General features: G+C 42.4%; 1 protein-coding gene across 3 annotated transcripts in view; it reads left to right on the forward strand.

Moving 5' to 3' along the window:
* Window positions 1-20,125: 20,125 nt before the first annotated feature.
* The window catches only part of Nhsl2 (NHS like 2), a 339,816-nt gene continuing 337,290 nt past the window's right edge, over window positions 20,126-22,651 (forward strand). The window contains exon 1 of one of the 3 annotated variants that reach the window (XM_087210539.1): window positions 20,126-21,078. In XM_087210539.1, coding sequence (XP_087066665.1) covers window positions 20,802-21,078 — 277 coding nt within the window. In that variant the 5' untranslated portion in view covers window positions 20,126-20,801. The remainder of the gene's footprint in view (window positions 21,079-22,651) is intronic. The other 2 variants (XM_087210540.1, XM_021250562.2) reach the window with 2 other exon arrangements.

Consider the following 22,651-nt stretch of genomic DNA (forward strand, 5'->3'; position numbering starts at 1 on the left):
CGCCTCAAACCCCGCACAGCCTCGCGAGACTGGGATGCCAATGAGCCGCCTTCTCATTGTTTCTCCCTCAGCAACCCTCAGGCTTCTGGCCGGGTAGCCCCTCCAGGCCATATCCAATAGGGGCCACCTGCAGTAGTGTGTGGTTCCCCTGGGTGGCCTTGAGCTGGTGTCCTGGTGTCGGGGCGCTGGTCCCTCTTTTCCTGTCTCATTCCTCGGGGCAGGCGCCTGGGTTTTTTTGGGGTTTTTTTGTGTTTTTTTTTTTTTTTTTTGGTACCGGGGATCGAACTCGGGTCCTTGCGCTGGCGCAGCAGGCGGCGAAACCACTGAACTAAATCCCCGGCCCAGGCCCCTGCTTTTTAATGAGCACCTCGCCTCTGAGCCTCAGTTCCCCATCAGTAATGCAGGGGAAATAAGACCACAAAGCTCAGGACCTTGTGAAGATTGAATGTAATGGTGGATATGAACCACCCAGCGCAGAAAAGATTTGTGCACCCTTTTCCTGCAGCAAGACCTCCGGCCCGACAGGAAGTCCATAGTCAGTGATCAGTGGTCTCTGCTTTTTCTGTCAAGGGCCACATAGCAGATGTTTCGCAATTTGCCGGCTGTGTGTGCGTGGCTGTGTGCCCGCGGCATTTATTGGCAGGCCAGAGTTTGCCCACCTTTCCCACACCCCATCCTACGTGCACGGGGAATCAGTTCAGAGAAGCGGGAATCCCCATAATCTTAGGCATCCCAAAAGGTGCCCACTGCCACTGATCCTGTAGATGCCAACTAAAATAATCAATATTCACATAGCAGGTTTGCAACAACAAAAGGACTTAACTATTCCAGGCGTGGGAGAGCTTACTGGTGCTTTTGACCCCTGCTGGGGGTGTACATATGGAGGGTTGCCATTTGGGGTGGGGGTGATTTGGCGGAATTCCATGGAACGCAAATCAGGCAACATTCACTATGTCCTGGCACTCTTCAAGCACTGGAGATACCCATTAACTCAGCCTCTCCACAGTTCCAGGTTTAATTAAGTACTATCACTACTGTTTCTAGCAGCAAGGAAACAGACTCAGGTGGAGTCACTGCTATGTACATCTTCTGGAAAAACAGTGGTAATCGTATTGTACGAGGACACATGCACACGGAGGTTGGTGAAAGAAGGGCACAATCCCTTCAGTAAAGCAATGCAAAGTGCCCCATGAATCCTGTAGATTAAAAGGAGACTGTCCAGAGGGACCCAGGAGGCTCTGTTAAGAGATTTGAAAAGCATTCTCATGACTGCCTACATGAAGTTGTAGAAGAGTGCATGGATTTGGGTGCACATTTGTAAATTTAAAAACTCAAACCAGTCCTATGGATTGAGCTTACGTATGGGTGTATATGAAAGTATGTTGTAAAGGGCCAGAATGGACATGCAAACAAGGCCTCACAGTGGTGGTGGGGTGCCCATTTTCTGCCATATTTTCTTTGAGACTATCGGTTTTCAGCTCCCCTGTATTAAGCAGTCCCAATATCTGGGGAGTGTCCCTTAGTTTGTATTAGGCACTGGAATACTAGAATTTTCCTTGCTTATCACTTAGTCCTACTTCAGCAACACTCCTTTCATTTCACACCTGCCTTCCTCACTTCCTCATTCATACTCATCTGTCTTTCCTTGCCTCTCAGTCCTGAATCCTCTTCTGGCTGATGTCCAGCAGAGGCCTGAAGTGTGTGAATGGCTCTTGCCAGGGGATGTCAAAACTCCAGTTTCTCTAGATCTGCACCTGAGATGGCTGACCTGCTGGGGAAGTTTACAGAGCAGGGTAGGTTTGGTGCACTACACATTTGTGATCATTCACATCCAGCAGGCCCTCCACAATCACTGCTTGTGTCTAGAAACCATTTTCTCCCACTCCTCAAAGTGATTTGCTGACATGCTGTACTATTTCAGATATGCCAATGGGGATCCTAAAAGGCATAGTGAAATCTCCTGTCCCCATCACCTGTTTTAAGAAGCATTACTGATCTGTCCAGTTGAAGCAGGCCATGTCCCTCTCCTCACTTCCACTGCCTTCCTCCTTCTCTATCTCATATGGAGATTCCTAAAACTTTCACAAGCTTCAGTCTCTTTATGCCTGCAACTCTCCTATCACCTTTCCCCCTGCATCCTATAGGTCTGAAATGGAGGCACAAATCTCTGCCTACCCCAGGAATCTTCTGTATCCAATGTTGGTTTTGTTGGTTTCCATCCATCCATCCCCATTTCTCCCCATCCCCATTTCAGCCTTTGAGGTTGTTCCAAACAGGGCTCCAACTTGCACCCTGCAGTGGGCTGAATCATCTCACCCATTAATTTCTTGAGGTAGGCTGGGATCCAGTTTCAGGAGTTCCACATAGTCTTCACCACCACAATAGCTCCTACTGTACAGACCAATGATCCAAGGTGGGAGTTAACCACTCTGATTGCCAAGTGTATCACTGGCAATGATCCACTTGGGGATGGGAGGAAGGACCAAGGCAGTTCTACTTGGCTCCATGTGGGCCATCTCTTCCTCAAAGCCTGTAAGAGTCACTCTTGCCAACAAATTTCTTCCATCTCCCCGAGTCCTTGCCATGTTCATTGCCATGATGTGAGGATGTACCCCTGCCACACACACACTCACACTCCGTAAAACTCACTTGTGCTGTCTTGTATTCTAGCCCCCTTGATCCAGTACTCTCAACATCCAATCCCAGGGCTATTCCGTGGCTCTTGCCAGTACAGGATGGGTCTTCCTTGCAACTTCCTTGGGGTATACTCCCTTTATTTGCTCAGGAGTCTCTACATTACCCAGTGAGATCTTGGGGAGGAGAAGGGGTGGGCCCAAGGGAGGAACCTGAGGCTTTATGGGAAGTGGACACTAGCGTCTATTAGCCCAGGGGTCCTGCTGGCTCCTGCTAGGGAAGCAAGTGTGCCCTGTGAGCTCCAAGGCTTCAGGGTATCTGGAGTCTGGGAAACCAGTGTCTTCAGTACATCCATCCATCCATCCCCATTTCTCCCCATCCCCATTTCAGCCTTTGAGGTTGTTCCAAACAAGGCTCCACCTTGCACCCTGCAGTGGGCTGAATCATCTCACCCATAAGATTGAGACCCTCCCCTGGGATGCTTCCTACGTAAATAAGGGTGAAACCTGGAACAATTGGGAGGTCACCTCATGCTAGAGATTATCTATGCCCCATGCAGAGCTCAGGATGGCATCCTCTTTGTCATTCTGTTGGTGAGTGAGCCAGTCCTGAAAGGCAGGTTACTTCCTTTTCTCAGACCATTCTCTGGACCACTCTTGGTATTTCAGGTCCTCCAAAAGTTTAGAGGCCAACAGGTGATTGGACATGAAAGATGGTGGTGTGTCAAGAAAGAGGAAGGGACAGAGGCAGGGGAAGGCAGAGAGAGTTGTCAGAGTGCTACACAGGCCCCGTACCTGTCAGAGACCCTGAAAGTAAAGGGAGGGTAGGATAGGGATGGCAGACAAAGTTTAGTTGCACCAGTTTCAGTTGGTGGGGCTGTTGTGAATGCCACAGCCTACAGATGCCAGTCAAAAGAAGCCTTGTCCCCAGGCAAGGCATCCCCAGCACTGACTGGGAGCTGCCCTGAGGAAGGCTGAGCTTGGGGAAAACTCAGAAGTGGGTCCACAGAAGTGGCAGCTGGGATGTGTCAGTCCACTTTGCTCCCTGCAACTGAAGATCTGTGGGACAAGTTTCCGTGGCCACTTTGGGGAGGCAGTGGTCAAGAAACCAGTGTTCCTGTTTTGCCTGAATAACTGGAGCAGGTTCAGGCAGGAAACAGAGGGTGGAGTTTGAAGTACTCAACCATGGTGGCAGAAAGGATGTGAAGATTATTCAGAGAAGAGACTTACTTCAATCACTGAGAGACCCAGAGAGACTGCTTCTTTGTATGAGAATGCTTCGAGGAAACAGCTGCAAGCTGAGACCTCTATGGTTATTTATTTGTAACTCAAGGACATGAGAACAAGGATGTAGAAGAAAAACATTTGCAACACTTGTATAGAAGTTTTGGTCAGAGGACAAGGAAAGAAATGGGATGGTTTGTTATGTGACACATGTCGACCTAGTTTAAACAAGCTGCCCCAATAGGGCAGGAGGAACACAATGGCCAAAGCAAACATCTCTGAGAATAATGAATAATTTGCTTTTAATTCTGCTGACTGTTGTCCTGCAGATCTGCTCTAAACTTTTAACCATGCATTCTGGAAACCTGGGGACTGTTGTTCCAAGATCTCTTCTCTTTTTTGATTTTGCTTTTGAGACAGGATCTCGCTATGTAGTTTAGGCTGGCCTTGAACTCACTATGCAGCCCAGGCTGGACTCAAACTCACAAGGATCCTTCTGCCTCAGACTCCCAAGTGCTGGGATTATAAGAGTGCACCTCCAGATTATAGGCGTGCATTGCCATGCCTAGCCCAAGGTCCCTTCCTCACCAAATTCACTTTGATCACTGCTTTGGCCAAAATCTCCCCACATTAGATGATATGCAGAATTCACTTGGAAATTTGCTTCTATGGCTCCAGAGAGGAGTCTGAGCTGGAGTTACAGGTCTAGGAGACATTGGTTCCCTCAGCCAGCTTTCAAGGATCTGGTTGTTTGTTTGTTTGTTTTTCCTGTAGTAGTGTTACCTGTCAGGCTTCCTGTGGTCGCCCTTCTGATCCCCTCCCTTCACCTAGGATGTGACCCTATGCTGAACGTGTCTTACTCATTCCCTTCCTTTCTTTCCAGTTAATTTCTACATTCATTCAGATGCCTAGCAATAGGCTCCAGGAGCATATTCCTGCCAGCATGGTACTTTTTGACCACACAGTATTATGTAAGTGAAGTTCCTGGATTTTGTTGTCCGTGGTAAACAAGTGTTTGTTGTCATCGATGCATTAGATTCCACTGAAGAAAGACCCAGTTTATTCTCATTATCATAGTCCTTATGTTTTATGAGGTCAGTGCAAAGGAGTGCATTGTCCAGTTTCAAAACATTTCTCCTTGGTGAAATACAGGGTCATGTTCCTTTGAGCCTCTGGTGACATTTTCATCAATGCATTTAATATAGATAGTATAATTTGGGCTATGGGACCTCTGCTCACCTGAACCTGAGCAATGCCCCAGGGCTAACCCTCTGACCTTTGTCCTCAGGCCTACTACATGGAGACAGGGATTAAAAAAAAAGACCCCTGGAAAATTCCAAAGTCCCAAACTAGGACACATGTGTGCCAGATTCTCCACATGATCTATAATAACCTTTCTTCACTTAGAGCTTATTAAAAGTTTGTGATATGGACTGCATATCATACATCCAATTATAACAGAGTGAATTATGGGAAAGGACATGCACAATAGATTGAGCTGACATGACTCAGCACCCTGTCACTTGTGTTACTAATCACACTCTGGATTAATTTCTTGTGGTCCCTTACTATTTTAAAGAAATTTTTCTTTTCCTGGTCACTAATTGCAATCTTATCTTCTATATCTGAAATTCTGACCTCACATTGGCTCATTCTGCTGTGTAGACTTTCAATGGAGTTTTTAATCTCCTGGAAATCTGTTTGTATCTGTTTTATGGATTCCATTTGTTTCCTGTGTTGGGATTCCATCATGTTCCTCAGCTCCTCTATTTTTTTATCTGTGTCCTCTCTAGATTTATTAATCATGTCTTGTACTATGGGCACAGTCTCTGCTGTTATCTGAGAAATTATTTCTGATTTCATTTTTTTCCAGATCCTCTTTTGTTGCCAGTTCAGGGAGTCCAGGTGGTTGAGTATTAGATTGTTCCATCTCATTTCCCTTTGGGGTTGCTTTAGGTGATCTGGGAGTCTGGTTTTGAGACTTGTTTAAGTGTCTTCTCATTTCAACAGGGGAGGGGATGTGTGCTGCTGGTGCCCGTGTGGCTCACCTCCTCAGTGCTGGGGGCAGTGGTATGGTGGCCCAGAAGGTTCACCTCATCTGCCACTAATCACACTCTGGAAGACTCAGTGGTGCAATATTTTAAATTCTTCAACCCCATCACATTCAGCACTCTTGCTGGTTTCCTTTCCACTGGCCAGAGACTGCTTTACTCTGAGTGTACCATCACCTAATTAAACTTCACTGAATTTTGCTGTTTTTTCTTTACTGTCACATGTCTCATCCAATCCTTTGTTCATCATGCACAAGAACCTAGAAACCCATCCAGGACCCCATCACACGTGGTAATATAGGGAGGCATAACCTTGTTTCATATGCCTGTTTGCTTAAAGATGCCTTGTTTATTGTATACCACTGATTCATTTCCATGGGCCTTATGGGCCACAGCACTCGAACTGATGTCTGAACAGAGCTTCACTTACAAATCTGTTTTCTCCATAGGGCACAGGGGAGCCATTATGTGAATGGGGCAACTAGATAGCTCTTCAACACTTTGCTTGTGGCCATGTTTATTGCAAAATTGCTAGCACAAAACACAAAAATGCAAAATATGTGGCACAGAATAGACTGAGAAAAGAATACTTGCTTACAGCTTAAAGAGAAAGAGCTTCCCCCTTTTTGAGCTCAGCTGGAAATACACCTGGCCTTTGAGTGACTGTCATTTTCTCTCCAGTCTCCATTTAGTTCTTAATGTCCCTGAAAACACACCTGTATTGATATCGAGTTACAAATAAATTTTAGCAAATAGGCAAGATAGAAATGATGGAATCTAGATCTGTGTATAATAGGGACAGACTCGTCTCAATGTATTTGTTCATTCTACTGTTGATGAAGGTTTGGAACCTTTCCAGTTTAGACATATTACATGCAGTTCCGCTACCAACATTGTGGCCCATGTTTTCTGGAACCTAGATGCAACAGTTCTCCAGGGCAGAGCTTTCCAACTTTTGAAACTCTTAGCCTTGGGGCAGTGATGTAGACTCTGCTGGATTTGTTGCCCTCTGGCATCCCCTGGTTTTTTTCTGGCCCTGAGCAGCCAGGTCATTTTACTCCTGTGAGCCATACAAGCATTATTTTCTGGGTGGACCATGGAATAAAATGAAATGGCTGGAAAGCTGTGTCTATATCCAGGAGTGGAATTGTTGACTCAGAGTCCAGGTCTAACATTATCAGATTGTGCCAGCTTTTCTTCCAAGCGGTTGTCCTAATTCACCGCTGAACAGTGAATTGTTTCACTGTTGCAATTGGTCTGTATTCTCATCAACATTTGTTATTAGACTGCAAACTCTTTCCCATTTGATGGTTATGAAATGTGCCTTATGGCTTTTAATGTGCAATTTCTTGATTAGTAATGAGATTGAGCATTTTTTCGTTGTGCTGGCCTTTGGGGTTTTCTTTTCAATGAAATGCCCTTTTAGTATCTCTTTCATCCCCCCCCCCCCCGCCCGCCGTGTACATGTTTATTTGTGGGAGTTCTCCCTGTACTTTACATTTTTGGGCACTGGGGATTGAACCCAAGGGTATTCTACCACTGAGCTACAGGGCCTAAGTTGCCCAGGTAGGACTTAAATTTGGGATCTTCTTGCCTTAGCCTCCCAAAATGCTGGGATTATAGGCATGTGGTACCAGGCCTGGATTCTAGATTTTAATTCTGTGATAATTTTATGTGATATAATTACCTTCTGATTTGCATCTGACCTTTAGTCCCTTTCTTGTGCCTATTAATGAAAAAGACTTTTATTTTTGAGAACATTTGATTTTGTTTCTTATTTTTATTGGTAAATGTTTGTGATATATTATAATTATATTCATTTTAGGGAATTTCTACATATAAATATTGTGTCTTAATCATTTTTGGTCCCCCCGACCCCGTACCATCCCCTCTCCCTGTACCCTGGTCCCCTTCCCCATCTCCAAAAAGTTCACCTCCCTGTTTCCTACTATCTCTTCTTTATTTTACTTCCTAAGTTATTTCTACTTTTTTTTTTTTTGGTACTGGGGATCGAACTCAGGACCCTGTGCTTGCAAGGCAGGTGGTGGAACCACTGAGCTAAGTCCCCGGCCCTATTTTGTTTCTTTCATATAAGAGAAACCATGTGATACTTAACCTTCTGTTTCACATTTTAATATGAAAAGTTTCAAACATACAGAAAAACCTTAAGAATGTTGCAGTGAATACCCAGATACTCTGTATCTGGGTTCCACTGTTAACATTTGACTATACTTATTTGTCACATATCTATCCCTTCTTCACCCATAAGTTCATATTATTTTGGATGCCTTGTAAGGTAAATATCAGAGTACTTAAATTTATTTATTTATTTATTTATTTATTTATTTATTGCACTTTATTAAATTCTTTTATTGGTACATTGTAGGTATACAACACAATTACATTTCTCATTGGGAATTGAAATGAGTCTTCTTTTTTTTTTTTGGTACCGGGGATTTGAACTCGGGTCCTTGCGCTTGTGCAGCAGGCAGTGAAACCACTGAGCTAAATCCCCGGCCCTGCAGAGTACTTAAATTTAATGTGCTAGAATTTAAAAATCATTTTCTTTAGTGACTGGGGTATTAAAAATGTCTTGTTTATGAAATCTTTTTCTGCTCTAAGGCCATAAAAATATTCTTCCATAACCTGTTCTTCAAGTTTAGTTTTTAGATCCACTAGGAGTTAAGTTCCATGATGAAAAACAGGAATTCATTTCATTTTCTTCTCCAACCTGATAACCAATTGTCCTTGGCTTTGGTATAAAAAGGAGATCCTCTTCTAACTGCTTCTTGGATCACTTCTCTGTTATAAATTGTCTAAGTGAGAATGTTTGGGAAGTCTCAATCCTTTTCCATTAGTCAATTTGGAGAGTCCTGATATTTTTATAGTATTTACTCTTCCAATCTGAAAATATAGAATACCCCTCCTTTCAGTCAGGTATTTCAGTAAGATTTTATTGTTTTTCCCATAGAAACAATGCACAACTTTCATCAAGTTTATTCTGATGTATTTTCAGCATATACAGTATCATAAATTAGATTTTAACAATGAATATTTTATGTGTTCATGATATTTAGGAATCCAAAATTCCTGTATATTGACTCTATTCAGAAACCTTTCTTTCTTTTTTTTTTTATTCAGTAACTTTTCTATATCTTTTCACTATTTTTTTTTTTTTTTTTGGTGGAGGGGTGGTACTGGTGATTGAAGCCAGGGCCTTTACATTGAGCTACATCTCACACCTGTTTTTAAATTTTTCTTTTAAAAATTTTTGTGAAGGGTCTTGCTAGCCCAGATTGGACTACAATATGTTTGATTCTTCTGCCTCAGCCTCCCAGAGTGCCGGGATTACAGGTTCACCACCATGCCTAGCTTTTCATTAATTCTTATAATTTATCATTTTGCTTTTCTTCGGACAGAATCAGTTGACTCACAAGTAATGAGAGATTATATTCCTTTATTTTAACCTTTTTACGTATTTTTCTTGCCTTGTGAGGCTTTCTGGGTGTTCCTGTACAATGTCAGATATAAGTGATAAGAGCAGACATCCTTAGTTTTATTCCTGATCTTACATTAAATCTCCTCAACATTTTGCCATTAAATATGATGTTTCTTATAAATTCTTTGTTATTAGTTTAAAATAATTCCTTTCTATTACTGATTTCTTAAAACAGAAAAAAAGTCACAAATGTTTCCTTATACACTTAGTGCCTGTAGTGTCTGTAATGATGTCCTGATGTTGGTATTTCTTACCATTTTCCTTTTACCTTTATTAGTCTGTCTGGAGATTAACAATTTTATCAACCTTTTCAAATAACAAGAAATAATCATTGATTCTATCTGTTGTTTTATTGTTATTTGTTTATATCTTTTATTATTTAGTATCTTCTGGTTGCACTGGGTTAGCTTGCTCTCTTTTTTTTAGTTTTTCAAGGTGCAAACATTGATCATTGATGTGAGTTTTTTTATTATAAACAATTAATGCTATGAATTCCCCTCTAATTCTACTTGAGCTGCATCCCATAAATTTTGGTATGTTGCATTTTCATTTTCATTCATTAAAAACAATTTTCCTCTGCGTTTACTCATTGTTTCTTGAGAAGTATGTTGTCTTATTTATAAATATTTGGAGATTTCTCAGATATTATTCTGTTACTGATTCATAGGTTAGTTTCATTGTGGTCCAAGAACATACTTTATATGACTTCAATTATTTAAAATTTTTTGAGCTTTGTTTTGTGGCTCAGACATGGTCTATTTTGACAAAATGACCTATGTGTACTTGCAAAGAATGTTTATTCTAGCTTTGATGATGAGAGAGTTTTGATAATATAGGACAGGTAAATTTGATTGACAGTGTTGTTCAAATCTTCTATATCCCTACTGATTTTCTGTCTGCTTATTTTATTGGTCACGGAGAGAGGAGTGTTGAAACCACCAAGTATAACTGTGTAATTGACTAATTACTTCTTTTGTATGTATTGGTTTGGCTTCAAGAATTTTGAAGCTCTGTTGTTAAGTGCACTACTCTCATCTTTTTAACACCCTTTTTTATCCCAGGCCATATTCCTGAAGTCTGCTTTCTCAAATATCACTATAGCTACTTTTTCTTTTCTTTGGGTTAGTGCTTGTGAGCTGTATCTTTTTTTTTTCCTTTTACATTTAACCTATGTACATTATATTTAAAATGGGTTTCCTATAGACAGGCTAGAATTTGGTTCCTTTTAAATATAATTAATAAATTCTGGATGTTAATTAATGTTTTTAGACAGTTTTCATGGAATCCCAGTGTTCTTTTAGTTTGTATTTATCTAGTGGACAGATGTTGCACATTTTTTCATGTATTTATTGGCCATTTATACTTTTTCTGAGAAGTATCTGTCATTTTAGTTGCACATTTTTTTATTGGGTCTTTTATTTTGGAGGATTTAATTTTTTTGAGTTCTTTATATATATTCTATATTTCCATTTTGTAAGTTGTCTCTTTGCTCTTTTGATTGTTTCATCTGCTGTGCAAAAGCTTTTTAATTTAATACGGTCCCATTTGTAGATTCTTGGTACTAGTTCTTGTGCCATTGGGGTTCTGTTACAAAAGTCCTTGCCTACACCTATTGCTTCAAGATTTTTACCTATTTTATCTTCCAGGACATTAAGTACTTCTGTTTTAACATTTATATCTATGCTCCCTTTTAACTTTAGTTTTAGTACATGGTGAGATTTAGTACATGGGCCTAGATTCAATCTTCTGCATGTGGATAGTCAGTTTTCCCAGCACCATTTATCACAGAGGCTATATATATATATATCCTCCGAGCATATATATTTGACCTTTTTCTTGAAGATCAAGTGCCTTAATGTGCCTGCGGTTGTTTGTGTGTCCTCTGTTCTGTTCCATTGATCCACATATCTGTTGTTGTTGTTTTTTTTCTTTAACCAGTACTGTGCCTTTTAAATCTCTATAATTTGGTAGTGTAACTTCAAGTTCAGGCCGGGGATTTAGCTCAGTGGTCTCGCTGCCTGCTGCGCAAGCGCAAGGACCAGAGTTCGATCCCCGGTACCAAAAACAAAACAAAAAAACTTCAAGTTCAGGATTGTGATGCCTCCTGCTTTGTTCTTGTTGCCCAGGATTGCTTTTGCTATTCTGGGTCTCTTCTGGTTCCACGTGAATTTTAGGATTGTTTACTCTAGTTTTGTGAGGAATGCTATTGTCATTTTTATTGGGATTGCATTAAATCTGTATGTTAGTTTTGGAAGTATGGCCATTTTGACAATATGTCTCATTCTGCCTATCCAGGAATAGAGGATGTCTTTCCATTTTCTGATGTCTCTTTAATTTTTTCTTCCCACAGTACTGTAGTTTTCTTTATAGAGGTCTTTTACTACCTTGGTTAGTTTAATTATTTCTTTCTTTTTTTTTTTTGGTACTGGGGATCAAACTCTGGTCCTTCTGCTTGCAAGGCAGGAGGTGGAACCACTGAGCTAAATCCCTGGCCCTGGTTAGTTTAATTCTTATGTATTTAATTTTTCTTGATGCTATTGTAAATGGTATTGTTTTCCTAATTTCTATCTCTGTGAGTTCATCATTGGTGTACAAGAATGCTATTGACTTTTGTTTGTTGACTTTATACCCTGCTACACTACCAAATTTGGTTACTAATTGTATGAGTCTTTGCTGAAAGTTTTTTCGATCTATGTAGAGGATTATGTCACCTGTAAATAATAATAATTTGACTTCTTCCTTTCCTATAAATATCCCTTTTATTTTTTTCTCTTGCCTGATTGCCTTGCTAATATTTCAAGCATCTATTGAATAGGAGTGGTGATACTGGATATCTTTGTTTTGTTTCTGATTTGAGAGGGAATGCTTTCAGTAATTTCCTCATTTAATACAATGTTGGCAGTAGGTCTGTTATAAATGGCTTTTATCAAACTGAGATAAAATACCTCTATACCTATTTTCTTCAAGGATTTTTATCATAAATAGATGTTGGATTTTGTCAAAGGCTTTTTCTCTGTCTATTGAGATGATCATGTGATTTTTGTCCTTGCTTCTGCTGATGTGATGGATTACATTCATTGATTTGTGTATGTTGACCTATCCTTGTATCCCTGGGATGAAGCCTACTTGGTCAAGTTTTACAATCTTTTACATGATTTGGTACATTCTGTTTACTAATATCTTGTTTAGGTTTTCTGTGTGTCTGTCTTCATTAAAGAGATTGGCCTGTAATTCTCTTTTTCAGTCGGGTCCTTGTTTGGTTTTAGAATCAGGGTAATGCTAGACTCTAACAATGACTTTGGGAATACTCCTTCCCTTTCATTAAAGTTGAGGAGTATTGGCATAGATATTCCCCGAAGTTTTTGTAGCATTCAGCCGTGAATCTATTGTGTCCTAGACGTTTCTTAGTTGGTAGTTTTTTAATTACTGCTTCAATTTCATTGTCTCTTACTGGACTATTCAGAGTATTTTATATCTTCTTGGTTCAATTTCATATATATATATATATATATATATCAAGGAATCTGTCTATTTCTTCTGAGTTCTCCAATATATTGAGGTTTTTGCAGTAGTTATTAATAAGCTTCTTGATTTTGGCAGTGTCTGTTGTGGTTTCACCTTTTTCATTTCTAATTGCATTGATTGTCGTATTGTTTTTGGTAATTTTGGGTGTTTGTCTACTTTGTTTATTCTTCTGAAGAACTAGGTCTTTGATTCATTGATGTTTTTTGCATTGTTTTCTTAGTATCTATTTTTACTCTGATCTTTGTAGTTTCTTTTCTTGTACTGACTTTGGATTTGGATTGTTCTTGTTTTTGTAGGACCTTCATTTTGTAGGATCTGCATCATTAGGTTATTTGGGCTTGCCTTGTTTTTCTGATGTGGCCATTGACAGCTATGAACTTCCTAGTTAGGACTGCTTTCATTGTGTCTCATAGGTTCTGATATGTTCTACTGGCATTATTGTTTGATTCTAGGAACTGTCTAATTTCTTCCATGATTTATTCATTAATTATATGTTTAATTTCCATGTGTTTACATAGTTTACATAGTGTGGTGTCTTTTCGCATTGATTTCTAATTTAATTGTGCTATGAGCTGATAATTTGCACAGTATAATTTCGCAACCAAATTCTTTTTTGATTTTTTGAGACAGGATCTAGCTATGAAATTCAGGGTGGCCTTGAACTCACTATATAGCCCAGGCTGGCCTTGAACTCCCAGCAATCCTCCTGCTTCAGCCTCCCAAGTGCTGGGATTATAGGCATGTGCCACCACAGCCAGCATGCATCATATAATTTTGATTCTTTTTCATTTATATAAGCATGATTTATGAACTACTGTGCAGTCCATTTTTGGAAAGAGTCCATGTGCTGCTGAGAAGAATGTGTATTCTGTTGTTCTAGGGGTGGAACACAGTGTAGTTATCTACTAAGTGCATTTGTTCAAAGGTTTGGTTCAACTCTCATATTTCTTTGTTAATATTTTGTCTAGTTGATCTGTCTATTTGTGACAGTGTATTGAGGTCTCCACTACAATTGTATTTGTGTTTATCTGATTTTTCATATCCATTATTGTTTGTTTTATATAGTTGAGTGTGCCAGTATTTGGTGCATATACATTTTGTGATTGTTATCTCTTCCTCTTGAATTATTCCCTTAAGAAGTATGTAGTGACCTTCTTTGTCTCTCCTGATCAGTCTTGGCTTGAAATCCATTTTGTCTGCAAATCGAATAGCTATTCTTGCTCATTTTCTGGGTTACTGTTACCTGAAATTTTGTTTTCTATTCTTTGATTCTAGTCTATGAATTTCTTTTTGGGTTAAATATGCTTCTTGTATACAGGATATCATTGGATTTTTTTTAACCTATTCTACTAGTCTGTGCCTTTTGATTGGAGAACTGAGACCATTCACATTGAGAGTTATTACTGCTAGGTATTGACTTATTTTTGTCATTGTCTTATTTTACTCTTCCTGATTGCTTAGCTTTCTCTTCTACTTACCTGCTTATTCTACCTAGTGTATGCATTCTGTTAGAGTTTTTGTCATTGTTAGCTTCATTGTCACTTTTTTTTGTCATTGTCTCTTTCTAGGGTGTCCTTGAGAATTTTTGAGGGCTGATTGGTGGTGTTAAACTTCTTTAGTTGTTCTTTATTATGAAAGTATCTTATTTCTCCATCAATTGTAAAAGATAGTTTTGTAGGATATGTCAGTCTGGCTTGGAAATTGTGAAACGCTTTATTCCAAGCTCTCCTAGCCTTTAAGGTTTATGTGGAGAAGTCAGCTGTAATTCTAATGGGTTTTCCTTTATATGTAATTCGTTGCTTTTCTCTAACCACTTCTAAGATTTTGTTCTTGTTTTGGACTTCCAGGATTTTGACTATCATGTTTTGGAGAGGTTCTTTTCTGATTGTGGCTATTTGGGGTTCTATAGGCCTCACTTATCTGTATGCTAGATTTTTTAAAAGTTTCAGCTATAATTTTTATAAATACATTTTTATGGCATTTGTGCTACCTTCTGATTTTTCACTAATTCCAATTAATCTTTGATTAGTTTTCTTTGCATCATCTAAGAGCTGTTGGATCCATTTTTCATGTTATTTTGTTTTTAAGGTTTTTCTCATTAATTTATCACCACCAACAGCCGTATCTTCCAGTTCTCTGGCTCTGTCCACACATTGGTCTCTTCTGCTGCCATAGTTGATAGAATTTTTAAGCTCCTGAATTTTTATTTGGAGCCCTTTTATGGACTCTAATTCTTTTCTATGTTGGTCATTCATGTTTTGCATCATTTTTATTGGACAGGTGCTTGATAAAGCAGAAACATTAGTTATTCAGGTCCAATATTTCTTCCTAATTAACCATAATGTCCTGACCTATATAACAAGTCTTGCTTATCATCTGAATGTTTGTGCTCCCTCCTCAAAATTCATATATTGAAACTTAATGGCAAATGTAATGTTATTAGGAGGAAATGTTTTTATTTGGAGGGGGGGTGATTAGGTCTTGAGGGGAATGGAAGGAATTAATCCTTTTATAAAAGTTTCCTTAGGTAGCTGCCTTGCCTCTTTCCACAGGGAGATGTCAGAAAACAGTTCCTATCCAGAGAATGAATCTGCTGGCACCTTGATCTCATACTTCCCAGCATCCAGAACTGTGAGAGACAAATTTCTGTTATTTATAAGCCATTTAGTTTATGGCATTCTGTTATGGCAGCCTAAATGAATCAAGACAACCTTCAGCGTTGTAGAGAAGGATGTGGCTATTACCTAAACCAAGTCTTAATATCAAACGTATTGAGGATATGTCATCATGTGGTATACATACATAGCCCATCTCAGGGAGATTAAGGACTTTTACTGCTTTAGGATTCTGGGGAGAGACAGGGATTTCAGGGGAGGGGTAGTGGTTTTTAGGTTGTGCATATGGCAGGCAGGAAGTGGCCTAATAGGATTTTTTCTGAGTAAATTAAGGATGTTAAGATAAAATTCCCTATTGGATATAGCAACATTTGAATTTTCCTAATAATAGTGTCATCTTAATCAAATAGGGAAAGAAAACATGAGCGTTGGATGGGAGTGGGGATGGGAGTGGGCAGAAGATTGATAGTGAGAGAGGATCTACATACGACATGAGGATAAGGGATAGAAAAAGAATCTGTTCATATTCTGCTGAAGTCTCCCATAGCTTCTTTCAAAAATACTGCAAATCTTGTCTTGCAGTTTCAGCCTGGGCTCAGAGTCAGGGCCAAAGTTCAAGTAACATCAAAGTTTATTTGTGAAATAAAGAGGTTTTTTTCCCTCCCCATGGAATTCTTGAAGGGTTTGCCCTGTGTGTGTGAAACATTGAGTCTCGTTGAAAGGAATTTATCTTAGACCTTGAGCCATCTTTGACTCACATCTATTGCTGTAGGAGGTGACTGATGGTCAAGCAAGTTTCCAGCCCCTCTGCCCCCAGATCCTCTCTACTCTGGAAGCCTCTGTTGCTTCCAGGGCAGAAGTATACTTTTTCCTCTCAAATCTTGTAGCACTGATTCCCTTAGTGCTCCCACTCTTCTCATTGTGTACCATTGACTGGCATTGATATTGTCTGCATTGTTGATTGAATTATAGGCTCTATTCCCATTAAAAAGCTGCCAGTTCCCTTTCTTTGGGCTACTGGCCTGCCTGTCTGAGGAAAGAGAGTCTACTTGTGTGTGTGTGTGTGTGTGTGTGTGTGTGTGTGTGTTTTGTTTTTTTTTTTGGTACCGGGGATTGAACTCGGGACCTTGCGCTTGCAAGGCAGGCACTGGAACCACTGAGCTAAATCCCCGGCCCTACTTGTGTTTTTAACGGCAGAGCCAAACATTAATACCAAAAAGGGTAAATGATATTTAAAAAAAGAGTCCATCTACTATTTGCCAATTTTCGTTAATTTCTCTTGGTACAGACACTCAGAGCCAGGGAAATGTTAGAATTGGGATTGATGAACAGCCTTTTTTATCCCCTAGCAGGTATGTATTTTTTTCTCATTCATGATGAAAGCATCTTTCCTGAATCTCATAGCAAAGGGGCATGGGGTGGAATGTATGTTCTTTTTGTTTTTATTTTTGTTTTTTTTTTTTTGATACAGGGATCGAACTCAGGACCCTGTGCTTTCGAGGCAGGCGTGGCACCACTGAGCTAAATCCCCGGCTCCTGGAATGTGTGTTCTTAAAATTTAGATAAAACAGGCTTGGGGTACAGCATTTGCCTAGCATGCTGGTTTGATCTGCAGCGCTGCAAAAAAACCCAAAACCAACCAAACAAAACTGCAAAACAAACAAAAACACTTAAAAGATTGATTATGGAGGAACATTAAAGAGAAAACTGGCTTCCCTTCTTAGCCAAGTTGCTACTATTTGGATATATTTGAGAAGTAGCCACGTGGAGACAGTTTTCTTGTTCCTCATCCTGGAGTAGTTCTGAGGGCCTTACTGGGAAGCTGGGCTGGTTGTATGAGGTTTGCTCATACATTTTCATATTGCAGATATGGACACTGTTAGCTTGAAAGAGGAAAAATGGCATAACCTATGCCCTTTGTTCATTCTTTCAAATTCATTCTTTATTGAAATTCTAGGTTCTTTTTGTTTACTTGTTTTGTTTTGAGATAGGGTCTCACTATGTAGTCCAGGCTGGAGTGAAATTTCCAATCATCCTACCTCAGCCTCCCAAGTGCTAGGATTACACATGTGTGCCATCATGCCAGCTGAAATTCTAGGTTCTTTATAACAAACTACGAAGAAAGGAAGGGAGATGGGGAGGAAACCAAGACCTTGCTGACCACGAGTGGTCAACTCTCCTGGTTCCCTCCTGCCTCTCTGCCAGTCTTTCTGTTCTGTTTCTGGGTCAGATCTGTGTCCAATTCCACAGGTGGTCCCAATTTAGGCTTAGATTGCAACTCCAAGCATGGTGACAGGAGGAAATACTATAAGCCTGGAGCCTGAGAGTTGGCTGGTGGGTAGGAAGTATCCAGTGCTTTTAGGTCTGGCTTTTTCCCCTTTGCACCTTTCTTCCCTCTCTCCCCTCCTGAATATGTACTGCCAGGTTTATAGGCAAATCAAAACAAATGTTTAATTCACAGAGCACTTACTGGCTACTCGGCTCTGAGGATGTGGGTGCAAGTGGGCATAGCAGCCTTGGCCTCCACATTGCCTCCAGATGAAAAGTTCTTAAGCCCCTCCTCCTTCCTCACGTCAGGCAATGTTTTGTTCCAGAAACCACAGTGACTATTGCCCCTTTGGGCAAGTTAAACCATTTGATAAGCTCTTCATATCTGGCTCTGCCTATAATCCAGCTTCATTTATTACTATGTGGCAGTCACTAGTCTCAGCAATGAGCATACAGAAGTGAACAAGATAGACACGGCTCCTGCTCTCAGGAGCTAACAATCTAAGTAAGGAAGACAATACTATTATGAAGAAATATTACTATTAAACAAGCATGATCATATTACCCTTAGGATGCTGTGCTGGAGGGTGATGAAGACCCTTCTCCTGGCTACTTTCTTGCTTGGTGAGCTTGGCTGGAGTGTGACACTTCTAGAATCACGACTGTCCACCCACAGACCAGAGCCAAGCCCCTTGTGCTGCTTCCCTTGGGGCTGTCTCTATCCAGTTCCGCCTCTTGCACCCAAGGCAACCCTTCAGTCAGGTCTCACCTTTCCTACTGGGAAGAGACCAGAACTAAGAAAGAGGGTGAAGACACTGCCTGGGCCTCTTCCATCATACAAGCAGTCCCAGTGCAGTTCTGGGAAGGGAGGAGGGGTTCTGCTCTCAGGTGGCTCCATTGCAAGTCCTTCATGTTTCCTTGATGAAAGCCAGGACAGTATCATTGAAGAGGCTGGAGTGAGCAAATGAGGCTAGGGGAAGGGAAAGGGGCCAAAGCTGAGTTGCTTGGAGTTGAGCTTGTTATTATGGAGCTTGGAAAGATTCATCAGCTTCAGGAATCAGAATAGAGAGGGTGGCTCAGTCACCAGTCTCAGCCCAGGCCTGCCATGCTCAGGCTGCAAAACTGCCCACGCAGTCTCCTTCAATCTGCTCATACCTCATTTCTTCTTCAGAGCAGAGATCAGTCTAAGCAGCTCATAGGTCAAGGAAATGTATCTCTGGAGAGCCCAACCAAGTCTCTACTTCCTGCCAGTCACTGTCTTGGCTTAGGTTTGAGTTGACCAAATAGAAAACTTTGAAATTCTTATTCTACAACTGGACTTTACAATTTAGAAAGGAAGTTACCTTTTGCTCATTTTGTGATTCTTATTTTTATTAGAACCCAACTTTTCTGGTATCCATGTTCTAATTTATTAAGCGAAGAATAACTACTGATCAGGCTAAATGGATTACAGCATTCTTTATTTTACTTTTAATTGACTATTTGAGTACAGTATGATGTTTTGATGTATGTATAGATTGTCAAATGATTAAATTAAGCTAATCACCTATTTTTGTAGTGTAAACATTGAAAATCTACTTTTCCAAAAGCAACTTTGAAATATACTTGTAGAGCCTTCTTGAACTGCTTAAGGGACCATTAATTCTCTGAAGCAATAAATGGAAACAGGCCACACTCAGGATCATTAGTGAAGACACGGTATTCTGTTCAGTGTTTTGTTAATAGATTATAAAGGATTATAAGGATGTGAATATTTGTAGGAGAAAAGATGAGAGAATTAGGAGGGAGAAGAAACGGAAGCACATCAGTCAAAGTGTGTTAGAGGAGAAGCAGATGCCAGCTCAGTGTGTAGAAAAGAAGTGCTCTGAGGAGAAACTTCCCAAGTACACAGGCACTTAGCCACTTTGGTTTTCTGAGGATGACAATGTCATCTCTTTTCTACCTTATAAAATTGAAGAAATCTGGACATGACAGCATGGCAGCACTGAAGCACACCCCAGTTCCTGTACAGTCTTCTCTGGGACACCTCAGGAGCCCACTGTGGCCAGGGATGAAGCCTATTCCAGCTGGCAGACTCCACCAGAAGGAAGCAGCTCTGAGTTCTCTTTTTGCATATAAAATGAAATAGTGTCCTTATTCCATAAAATTGGGGTTGTTTGCATTCATTCATTCCAAGGCCTTTACAGAAGTCCAGGCACTGTGGGACTCCCCAGACAGACTTCCCCTCTGAGCTGTAGAACAAGATACTTGGTTCTTTCCTCCTTATTTGCAAGCTCTTTGGCACTAGCTGTTTGTATTCACAGCCTAATCTAGCTGGGAGCATGACATAGAATATATGTTTGAGGGAGCTACAGGAATGAAGACTATTTGGTCCGTTGGTCTCTGATGATGTGGGCTCCTGCGCAGTTCAATATTCAGCACTTACGAAGAAGGAGTTTAAGTTTAAAAGCAAAGCAGAAAACAACTTTGACCATCAGTACCTGGAGCTCTGCAGGAGGAAGGAGGACGCAGGCATACACCCTGCCCTGAACATCACCACCGCTTCCCCTTCCTTCTTTTCAGGCTCCAGCTGTCTTTCTGCTTCTACTTCCCTCCTCTCCAGGATCAAGCGTTAATCTGCGAATCTCTGACCGCAAAAGAAAAAAAAAAAGGTGAGGGGATCCCGAAGTAGCAGTGTGACTGAGGAGGAGGAGAAAGGCGGGGAGGAGGAGGAGGAGCCCGGCGAAACAGAGTCAGAGGGACTGGTGGCTCCGGCGAGTGTGCAGCCCCGGGGCGGGGGGTGGCGGGGGAGCCGGCGCTCTAGGCTGTGAACCCATCAGCCCGCCCACCCGCCCGGCGTCTTTGGCGCCCACTCGCTCGCCTGTCCACGCCCAGGGGCCTGCTAGACCCGGAGCTGGGTCCGCCTCTCAGGGCCCCTCGGGTCAGGGACGCCTGTACGGGCGAGCCGGCCGAGCCGCCAGGCTGGTCCCCTGCACCCGCGCCCGGGATGCCGTTCTACAGGCGCACCGTGGTGCCCCAGCGTCTGTGTCCGCGCAATCCGCCGCAGCCGCTGGCTGAGCTCCGCGACGTGAGCCACCTGGCCGCGCTCAACCTACTCCGGCAGCTCGCCGACCTTTGTGGCCACTCGCTGGGTCTGCTCGAGGACCTAGAGGGGCACCTGCTGGCCCTGGGATGCCGCACCGACAGCCTGTACCGGCGCACTGTGCGCCTCCGCAGCCGCCTTCCCTGCCGCCTACTTGGCCCGGAGGACGACGAAGAGCTAGGTAAACTGCGCGCCGCCGGCCCGCGGCCCCGCGTCTATCCCGCTTCAGGGGGCGCCAGCTAGAGCTTCGCTCTGGGTCCACCCCTCCCCGCTTCTCCCCGCCTCTCCTCTCCTCTTGGGGAGTGAGGGGATAGCGTTTCACTGAACCTCTTCCCAGACGCGCTAAACACTGCAATTTCCTGCTCTTGGACTTGGTTGCGCCGTCCTGAGTGGCCTTGTGCCCTCAGAAGGGCTGGTTCTGGAGTTGCCGGCCACCTCCTGGGATTTTAGGGGAGAAGGAGGACCCGCAGGGTCCGGGACAGCTTCGGCGCCTCCCTCAGCACCGAGGCGTCAGATCATTGTGGCGTCGGGAACCGAATGGCCCCGCCGGCGGAGTCTTTGCTTGGCTCCAGGATCTCTGGCCACTTCTGAAAGCGCCCCCGAGCCGCTTGCTACCTACTCGGCAGCAGGAGCCGGGCGGCTGTGTCTATTGCCTTTGAACGTGTGCAACTTTGCGCCGGAGTTTGGATACGGCTCGCACTCCCAAGAGCATCTGAGCGCGCTCCCGCCTGCTTCTCCCAGCACGTTCTGGGCCGTTGCGCTGGGGAGTGGCCAGCTGAGGGGAGGGGAAACTGCCTTGTGCTTCCCTGACCCCCTGCCGCTAAGGTCGGGCTGCACAGATTTGCTGGAGAGAACCATTTCAAGGAACTGTCATTAGTTTCCTGAAGTGGATTCACTTTAGGAAGCAGTTGTGCCTGAGAAACGCCAGGTCTCAGGGGGTGCCTTCGCTGAGCACACAGGATCAATGAGAGCGTAGACAGGCAGAGTGGGCGCTTAGCCTTTACTGCTTTGGATCCCAACACTTTGCATGGAGCATCTTCTCTAGAAATGCAGCTACCCCTTAGAGTGTGGGACTTCTGCTGAAAGCAAGGGGACTGAATATTCTGGAAATGCTAACCACAGTTGCAACAGGCCAGGAGCCAGGGCCAGTTGGTGCCTCCAGAAAGTTAGGGGAGAGAAGGAGCAGTATGACCACAAAGTTTTAGATGGAGGCAGAAGATGGCTACTGGTTGACTTTTGCATGCAAGCCTCCAGCTGCCTTGAGAAAGAATTGTGTGTGTCAGCCACTCTCCACTGCAGACCTCACCCCTTCAGAAGGACAGGACTCAAGGCGCTGGCACCCATCTTCCTAAAGGTCTCTGCCCTTAAAGGTAGATAGCAGAGGCCATTGGTGGAGAAAAATGAAATGACTTCTATGAGAAAAAGAAGGTGGGAGACACAAATAACTGCCAGAGGCGATATGGACATGGAACCTGAAGTCTCTGCAAGGCAGGGGACCAGGAAAGCTGGGGCCCTAGGTCTGGTTAGTTCTCAGTTAACAAAGAGGGTAACAAGGTCCTTTTTTTTCTGGGTTTGTTTGTTTTTACCCCCTGGGGTCCCACTGATTACCAGGATTAGTCTAGGAGAAATTTGATAAGACAGCTTGGAGAATAGTTTTCAAAATCCTTGCATAGCTTGCAGAGAGCCACCTACTGATTTCAGCAGGCTAAGACAAGGACTGGAGGAGGCTCTGCTTTTTCTACCTTTCTGTCCAC

Source organism: Heterocephalus glaber, unplaced genomic scaffold (assembly GCF_053883595.1).
Source record: "Heterocephalus glaber isolate CG9 unplaced genomic scaffold, H.glaber_assembly_v1.0 deba00001145, whole genome shotgun sequence".
Classification (NCBI taxonomy): domain Eukaryota; kingdom Metazoa; phylum Chordata; class Mammalia; order Rodentia; family Bathyergidae; genus Heterocephalus; species Heterocephalus glaber.